General features: G+C 53.1%; 1 protein-coding gene across 1 annotated transcript in view; it reads left to right on the top strand.

Moving 5' to 3' along the window:
- The window catches only part of LOC132208089 (C-type lectin domain family 10 member A-like), a gene marked incomplete at its 5' end in the record, with an annotated part of 8,540 nt that extends 338 nt beyond the window's left edge, over positions 1–8,202 (top strand). Inside the window, 3 exons of the mRNA XM_059643826.1 lie at positions 331–482; positions 4,212–4,324; positions 8,028–8,202. Coding sequence (XP_059499809.1) covers positions 331–482; positions 4,212–4,324; positions 8,028–8,202 — 440 coding nt within the window. The remainder of the gene's footprint in view (positions 1–330; positions 483–4,211; positions 4,325–8,027) is intronic.
- Between the last annotated feature and the right edge of the window lie 1,798 nt (positions 8,203–10,000).

Here is a 10,000-nt window from a genome sequence, read left to right as displayed (position 1 = left end):
TCCCCCCCAGCTTGTTACACAGAGACATGAGGCCATTCGGGCCCCTTGCCCTCGGCCAGCCTGTTACACAGGGTCAGGAGGCCATTCAGTTTGTGGAGGGAGTCACAGAATCCAAAATGAGGGCGGGGGAAGTCCCTCATCGATGTCCAAAGCCTGGCGCTGGGTGGTGGGGGGAAAATCGGTGGGGGTGCAGTTCCCTTCCACGATAGGTCTCTCAGTCCTGTCCCCACAACCCCAACCCTGAGTCCTTGCTGTTCGGCAATGTTCCAAAACCTTCCTTCTGACCCTGACACTCACTCTCTCTCTGTTTCTCTCTCTCTCTCCCTGCAGAGTGCCCGTCTCGGATCTGTGACCCCGGCTGGTACCTGCAGTCCACCAGCTGCTTCCTTTTCTCCAAGACTGCTCTGAACTGGGAGAAGAGCCGGCAGATGTGCGAGAGCAAGCGGGCGCACTTGGCCGTCGTCAGCCAGAGCCAGGCTCAGGTGAGCCTCTCGCCTCTCCCCACACGTCCTCCCCCCCACACCCCAACTCCCTCTCCATCCCTCGCCTCCCGTCTGGTCCCTCGAAAACTCTTCGCAGCCAGATCTTGTTCACATACGTATCCAAACCTGCCCCCCAACCCAACCGCGTTCCCTGGTGTTTCATACCACAAGCGAGACCAAACCCGGGTGAAAACATTGCCCCTTTCTCCGCTGTCTCCCTCCAAAGCGGTTTTGTAATCCCACCCCGCTTCCCCCGGCCCGAGGGAAAACACACTCACCCTACCAGCGCCCCGTCACGGTTTTATGCACGTCTATAAGACCTCCCCCTTCCAGCGAGGGGCGAAAACACCCCAGCGTCTCGGGGTAAAACTCAAAGCCAGTCAACATTCTGGCAAATCACTCCTGAACACCCTCCTCCAGCCAAATAACCCTCCCTCCAGGGAGACCCAGAACCACACACACACACACACACACACACACACACACACACACACACACACACACACGGGGCTCCAGTGACAGACCTCACCCGGGTCCTGTACGACCTCTCAACGGAACGTCTCTCTCCCCGTGGGCTGGGCGGTGCCCAGACGACGCCTTCCTCACCGTCCTGTCGACCCGCGATGCCAACCTCACCTGAACATCACTCTCCACTCTCCGCCACCAACAGGGTCTCTCTGTCCGACAGCACGACCCAGGGACCCACCTTTAATAATGTAAGACCCCCACCCCCAATGTCATTCGATGTTTCAGCAAAATACAACACCATTGCACTTCTCCAAATTAACTTCATCTGGCTCTCCTTGGCTCTCTCTCTCTCTCTCTCTCTCTCAGGGAGATATCTGTACACTGACTGGTGTCTCTCAGTCCCCTCTCTCTCTCAGGGAGATATCTGTACACTGACTGGTGTCTCTCAGTCCCCTCTCTCTCTCAGGGAGATATCTGTACACTGACTGGTGTCTCTCAGTCCCCCCCCCTCTCTCTCTCTCAGGGAGATATCTGTACACTGACTGGTGTCTCTCAGTCCCCCCTCTCTCTCTCTCAGGGAGATATCTGTACACTGACTGGTGTCTCTCAGTCCCCCCCCCATCTCTCTCAGGGAGATATCTGTACACTGACTGGTGTCTCTCAGTCCCCCCCCTCTCTCTCTCAGGGAGATATCTGTACACTGACTGGTGTCTCTCAGTCCCCCCTCTCTCAGGGAGATATCTGTACACTGACTGGTGTCTCTCAGACCCCCCCCCCCCCACCTCTCTCTCTCAGGGAGATATCTGTACACTGACTGGTGTCTCTCAGTTACCCCCCCCCCCATCTCTCTCTCAGGGAGATATCTGTACACTGACTGGTGTCTCTCAGTCCCCCCTCTCTCAGGGAGATATCTGTACACTGACTGGTGTCTCTCAGTCCTCTCTCTCTCTGTCTCAGGGAGATATCTGTACACTGACTTGGTGTCTCTCAGTCCCCCCTCTCTCTGCCTCAGGGAGATATCTGTACACTGACTGGTGTCTCTCAGTCCCCTCTCTCTCTCTCTCAGGGAGATATCTGTACACTGACTGGTGTCTCTCAGTCCCCCCCCTCTCTCTCTCTCTCAGGGAGATATCTGTACACTGACTGGTGTCTCTCAGTCCCCCCTCTCTCTCTCTCAGGGAGATATCTGTACACTGACTGGTGTCTCTCAGTCCCCCCTCTCTCTCTCTCAGGGAGATATCTGTACACAGACTGGTGTCTCTCAGTACCCCCCCGTCTCTCTCTCAGGGAGATATCTGTACACTGACTGGTGTCTCTCAGTCCCCCCCCTCTCTCTCTCTCTCAGGGAGATATCTGTACACTGACTGGTGTCTCTCAGTCCCCCCTCTCTCTCTCTCAGGGAGATATCTGTACACTGACTGGTGTCTCTCAGTCCCCCCTCTCTCTCTCTCAGGGAGATATCTGTACACAGACTGGTGTCTCTCAGTACCCCCCCGTCTCTCTCTCAGGGAGATATCTGTACACTGACTGGTGTCTCTCAGTCCCCCCCTCTCTCTCTCAGGGAGATATCTGTACACTGACTGGTGTCTCTCAGTCCCCCCCCCTCTCTCTCTCAGGGAGATATCTGTACACTGACTGGTGTCTCTCAGTCCCCCCTCTCTCTCTCAGGGAGATATCTGTACACTGACTGGTGTCTCTCAGTCCCCTCTCTCTCTCTCTCAGGGAGATATCTGTACACGGACTGGTGTCTCTCAGTCCCCCCCTCTCTCAGTGAGATATCTGTACACTGACTGGTGTCTCTCAGTCCCCCATCTCTCTCTCTCAGGGAGATATCTGTACACTGACTGGTGTCTCTCAGTCCCCCATCTCTCTCTCTCAGGGAGATATCTGTACACTGACTGGTGTCTCTCAGTTCCCCCCCTCTCTCACTCTCTCTCAGGGAGATATCTGTACACTGACTGGTGTCTCTCAGTCCCCCCTCTCTCTCTCTCACAGGGAGATATCTGTACACTGACTGGTGTCTCTCAGTCCCCCCCTCTCTCTCTCTCAGGGAGATATCTGTACACTGACTGGTGTCTCTCAGTCCCCCATCTCTCTCTCTCAGGGAGATATCTGTACACTGACTGGTGTCTCTCAGTCCCCTCTCTCTCTCTCAGGGAGATATCTGTACACTGACTGGTGTCTCTCAGTCCCCTCTCTCTCTCTCTCTCAGGGAGATATCTGTACACTGACTGGTGTCTCTCAGTCCCCTCTCTCTCTCTCAGGGAGATATCTGTACACTGACTGGTGTCTCTCAGTAACCCCTCTCTCTCTCTCTCTCTCTCTCAGGGAGATATCTGTACACTGACTGGTGTCTCTCAGTCCCCCCTCTCTCTCCTCTCAGGGAGATATCTGTACACTGACTGGTGTCTCTCAGTCCCCTCTCTCTCTCAGGGAGATATCTGTACACTGACTGGTGTCTCTCAGTCCCCCCTCTCTCTCTCTCTCAGGGAGATATCTGTACACTGACTGGTGTCTCTCAGTCCCCTCTCTCTCTCTCTCAGGGAGATATCTGTACACTGACTGGTGTCTCTCAGTCCCCCCTCTCTCTCTCTCTCAGGGAGATATCTGTACACTGACTGGTGTCTCTCAGTCCCCTCTCTCTCTCTCAGGGAGATATCTGTACACTGACTGGTGTCTCTCAGTCCCCCCTCTCTCTCTCTCTCTCAGGGAGATATCTGTACACTGACTGGTGTCTCTCAGTGCCCCCCCTCTCTCTCTCAGGGAGATATCTGTACACTGACTGGTGTCTCTCAGTCGCCCCCCCCCCCTCTCTCTCAGGGAGATATCTGTACACTGACTGGTGTCTCTCAGTCCCCTCTCTCTCTCTCTCAGGGAGATATCTGTACACTGACTGGTGTCTCTCAGTCCCCTCTCTCTCTCTCAGGGAGATATCTGTACACTGACTGGTGTCTCTCAGTCCCCCCTCTCTCTCTCTCAGGGAGATATCTGTACACTGACTGGTGTCTGTCGGTCCCCCCGTCTCCATCCACCCACACCAAATTCTGTGCCCCACCCTCAAACCTGTTTTTGTTGCCCATTTGCCTGTCCTTGTGACCCAACGTCTCTGATCCCTGTATACCTCCCTGTTCTTTCTCTCTCTCTCTCTCTCTCTCTCTCTGTCTCTCGTTGGGCGTCAGAGAAACGCAACGAGCTGTCGCCAGGATCGATCAGGATTTATTGTAAGCTCTCTGTGTTTTCCCTCTGCCCCGCCACTTCCAGAACTTTCTATCGGAACATGCCAAAGACACAGCTTACTGGATCGGGCTGAGCGACACGGTGACCGAGGGGTCCTGGATATGGGTCGATGGGTCTAAAGTTGCTGAAGGGCCGACGTGAGTGAAGCAGGAGTTCGGGGGTGGGAGGATGGTTCATTTGGGGTTGGGGTTGAGGGGGTTAAGACGGCTGTGGTGTGCGGGGGTGAGGGTGCGTGCTGGGATACATGGGCATTGTCGCAGCTGAGCAATGTAAGGTGACACCATTTCTGTTTTTCTCTCCCTCTCTATCGCTATCTCAATATCCCCATCACACTTCCTCTCTTTCTATCGCTATCTCTATATCCCTATCACATCCTCTCTCTCTCCCACTATCCCTATATCCCTATCACACCCTCACTCTCTATCGCTATCTCATGTCCCTATCACACACACTCTGTCTCTATCACTATCCCTATCACACTCCCTCTCTCTATCGCTATCTCCCTATCCCTATCACACTCCGCCTCTCTCTATCACTATCCCTATCACACCCTCTCTCTCTGTCACTATCCCTATAACCATATCACACCCTCTCTCTCTATCGCTATCTCATGTCCCTATCACACACACTGTCTCTATCACTATCCCTATCACACTCCCTCTCTCTATCGCTATCTCCCTATCCCTATCACACTCCGCCTCTCTCTATCACTATCCCTATCACACTCCCTCGCTCTATTGCTATTTCCCTATCCATATCACTATCCCTATATCCCTATCACACTCCCTCTCTCTATCGCTATCTCCGTATCCCTAACACACTCCATCTCTCTCTATCATTGTCTCTATATCCCTATCACACTCGCTCGCTCTATCGCTATGTCTATATCCCGATCACACTTCCTCTCTCTCTATCACTATCCCAATATCCCTATCACACCCTGTCTCTCTATCGCTATTTCTATATCCCCATCACACTCCCTCTCTCTCTATTGCTATCCCTATCACACTCACTGTCTCTATTGCTATCGCTCTATCCCTATCACACTCCCTCTCTTTCTATCACTATCCCTATATCCCTATCACACCCTCTCTCTCTATCGCTATCTCCGTATCCCTATCACACTCCATCTCTCTCTATCATTGTCTCTATATCCCTATCACACTCCCTCTCTCTATCGCTATCTCTCTATCCCCATCACCCCCTCTGTCTCTCTCTGTCTTTCAATAACTATCTCTATATCCCCATCACACTCTCTCAATAACTATCCTAATATCTCCATCACACTCTCTCTCAATAACTATCCTAATATCTCCATCACACTCTCTCTCAATAACTATCCCAATATCTCCATCACACTCTCTCTCAATAACTATCCCAATATCCCCATCACACACTCTCTCAATAACTATCCCAATATCCCCATCACACACTCTCAATAACTATCCCAATATCCCCATCACACTCTCTCTCAATAACTATCCCAATATCCCCATCACACTCTCCCTCAATAACTATCCTAATATCCCCATCACACTCTCTCTCAATAACTATCCTAATATCCCCATCACACTCTCTCTCAATAACTATCCTAATATCCCCATCACACTCTCTCTCAATAACTGTCCCAATATCCCCATCACACTCTCTCTCAATAACTGTCCCAATATCCCCATCACACTCTCTCTCAATAACTATCCCAATATCCCCATCACACTCTCTCTCAATAACTATCCCAATATCCCCATCACACACTCTCTCAATAACTATCCCAATATCCCCATCACACTCTCTCTCAATAACTATCCCAATATCCCCATCACACTCTCTCAATAACTATCCCAATATCCCCATCACACACTCTCTCAATAACTATCCCAATATCCCCATCACACTCTCTCTCAATAACTATCCCAATATCCCCATCACACTCTCTCTCAATAACTATCCCAATATCCCCATCACACTCTCTCAATAACTATCCCAATATCCCCATCACACTCTCTCTCAATAACTATCCCAATATCCCCATCACACTCTCACTCAATAACTATCCCAATATCCCCATCACACTCTCTCTCAATAACTATCCCAATATCCCCATCACACTCTCTCTCAATAACTATCCCAATATCCCCATCACACTCTCTCAATAACTATCCTAATATCCCCATCACACTCTCTCTCAATAACTATCCCAATATCCCCATCACACTCTCTCTCAATAACTATCCCAATATCCCCATCACACTCTCTCTCAATAACTATCCCAATATCCCCATCACACTCTCTCTCAATAACTATCCCAATATCCCCATCACACACTCTCTCAATAACTATCCCAATATCCCCATCACACTCTCTCTCAATAACTATCCCAATATCCCCATCACACTCTCTCTCAATAACTATCCCAATATCCCCATCACACTCTCTCTCAATAACTATCCCAATATCCCCATCACACTCTCTCAATAACTATCCTAATATCCCCATCACACACTCTCTCAATAACTATCCCAATATCCCCATCACACTCTCTCAATAACTATCCCAATATCCCCATCACACACTCTCTCAATAACTATCCCAATATCCCCATCACACTCTCTCAATAACTATCCCAATATCCCCATCACACACTCTCTCAATAACTATCCCAATATCCCCATCACACTCTCTCAATAACTATCCCAATATCCCCATCACACACTCTCTCAATAACTATCCCAATAACCCCATCACACACTCTCTCAATAACTATCCCAATATCCCCATCACACTCTCTCTCAATAACTATCCCAATATCCCCATCACACTCTCTCTCAATAACTATCCCAATATCCCCATCACACTCTCTCAATAACTATCCCAATATCCCCATCACACACTCTCTCAATAACTATCCCAATATCCCCATCACACACTCTCTCAATAACTATCCCAATATCCCCATCACACCCTCTCAATAACTATCCCAATATCCCCATCACACCCTCTCTCAATAACTATCCCAATATCCCCATCACACTCTCTCTCAATAACTATCCCAATATCCCCATCACACTCTCTCAATAACTATCCCAATATCCCCATCACACTCTCTCTCAATAACTATCCCAATATCCCCATCACACTCTCTCTCAATAACTATCCCAATATCCCCATCACTCTCTCAATAACTATCCCAATATCCCCATCACACACTCTCAATAACTATCCCAATATCCCCATCACACTCTCTCTCAATAACTATCCCAATATCCCCATCACACTCTCTCTCAATAACTATCCCAATATCCCCATCACACTCTCTCAATAACTATCCCAATATCCCCATCACACTCTCTCTCAATAACGATCCCAATATCCCCATCACACTCTCTCAATAACTATCCCAATATCCCCATCACACCCTCTCTCAATAACTATCCCAATATCCCCGTCACACTCTCTCAATAACTATCCCAATATCCCCATCACACCCTCTCTCGCTCTCTGTGTCTCTTTCTGCCTGTTAACCTCTCTCTTACTCCCACTCTCCATCTTCTGTGCCTATCACTATCTCTTTTTCTCTTCGTCTCTGCACCTTACTCTATTTCTCTCTCTCTGTCTCTCACTCTCCTCCTCCCTTCCACTCTCTCTTTACCCTATCTGTGACTATCTCTGCCTGACCCTCTCTCTCTGGCTCCCGCTCCCTCTCTCACTCTCTGCCCCCTCCCTCCGGACCCCCCTTCCTCTCACCCCCCTGTACACATGCCCTCTGGCTCCCGCTCCATCTCCCTTTCCCACTTGCTTCCTCGACCCGCTCCCTCTCCCTCCCGGTGGCCCCCGGCCCAGGTTCTGGGCTCCCGGCCAGCCCGACAATGCCTTTGACCGGATGTCAGGAATGCGGGAGAACTGTGGCTTGCTGCGCGCCAGGCGATGGTGGGATGAGGTGTGTGCGGACGCATACCCAGCCATCTGTGAGAAAACCGCCATACGCCTACACCTCATCTTCCAGCGCATGATGTAGAGGGTGGGCCCCGTCCCAGCACCACCTCCTCCCTCTCTCTACCACACACACAGGAACACGCGAGCACACATCGGGGAACACGCGAGCACACATCGGGGAACACGCGAGCACACATCGGGGAACACGCGAGCACACATCGGGGAACACGCGAGCACACAGAGGGGAACACGCGAGCACACACAGGGGAACACGCGAGCACACACAGGGGAACACGCGAGCACACACAGGGGAACACGCGAGCACACACAGGGGAACACGCGAGCACACATAGGGGAACACACACACACACGGGAACACACGCACGGGAACACACGCACACACACGGGAACACACACACACGGGAACACACACACACGGGAACACACACACACGGGAACACACACACACGGGAACACACACACACGGGAACACACACACACACTCTCTCTCTCTCTCTACCCCACACACACACAAACACACACTCCCTCTCTCAAACGCACACACTCCCTCTCTCCCACACACACGGGCACGCACCCCCCTCCCTCCCACACACACGGGCATGCACCCCCCTCTCTCCCACACACACGGACACGCAACCCTCCCTCTCTGACACACACGGACACGCACCCCGCTTCTCTCCCACACACACGGGCATGCACCCCCCCATCTCCCACACACACGGGCACGCAACCCTCCCTCTCCCACACACACGGACACGCAACCCTCCCTCTCTGACACACACGGACACGCACCCCGCTTCTCTCCCACACACACGGGCATGCACCCCCCCATCTCCCACACACACGGGCACGCACCCCCCATCTCCCACACACGGGCACGCACCCCACCCCACACACGGGCACGCACCCCACCCCACACACACGGGCACGCACCCCCCTCTCTCCCACACACACACACACACACACCCGCTTCTCTCTCCCACACACACACACCCCCTTCTCTCTCCCACACACACACACCCCCTTCTCTCTCCCACACACACACACCCCCTTCTCTCTCCCACACACACACACCCCCTTCTCTCTCCCACACACACACACCCCCTTCTCTCTCCCACACACACACACCCCCTTCTCTCTCCCACACACGCTTCCCCCCTCTCTCCCACACACACACGCCCTCTCTCTTCCACACACACACATACACACACACACACACTCCCTTTCTCTCCCACACACACTCCCACTCTCTCCCCACCCCACACACACACTCTCTCTCCCCCCCACCACACACACACGCACACACTCCCTCTCTCTCCCACACACATAAACACACCCCCTCCACCCCGCGCCCTCTGCGCTGTGCCCCCCCCCCGGATCCCGCGCCTTCTGCGTTCTGTGCCCCCTGACCCCGCGCTCACTGCCCCCCACCCCCACCCCCACACCCTCTGCTCTCTGTGCCCGCTCGCCCGCCCAACTCCCTCTGTGCCCGCGCCCTCTGCGCCCTGAGCCCTCTGCGCTCTGTGCCCCCTTACCCCTGCGCCCTCTGCACAACTCTGCACCCTCCCCCCCAACCCCGCGCCCTCTGCACCCTCTTCCTCCTCTTACCCCCCCACCCCGCTCCCTCTTCCCCTCCCCCACTCCATGCCCTTTGCACTCTCTTTCCACCCCCTCCTCCCCAACACTGCTCCCTCTGCAACCTGTCTCTCCCACACACACAGGCCCTACCCGACCCCCTCCCATGCGCATGCTCTCCCTCACCCTACCCCGCCCCCCGCCACGCGCACGCTTTTGCCCCACCACGCGCCCCCCTCCACGCGCACGCTTTTGCCCCACCACACACCCCTCCACGCGCACGC

This window comes from Stegostoma tigrinum, unplaced genomic scaffold (genome assembly GCF_030684315.1).
Source record: "Stegostoma tigrinum isolate sSteTig4 unplaced genomic scaffold, sSteTig4.hap1 scaffold_287, whole genome shotgun sequence".
NCBI lineage: Eukaryota > Metazoa > Chordata > Chondrichthyes > Orectolobiformes > Stegostomatidae > Stegostoma > Stegostoma tigrinum.
Note: the sequence above shows the minus strand (reverse complement) of the source record. Positions and strands in the feature narration are given on the sequence as shown.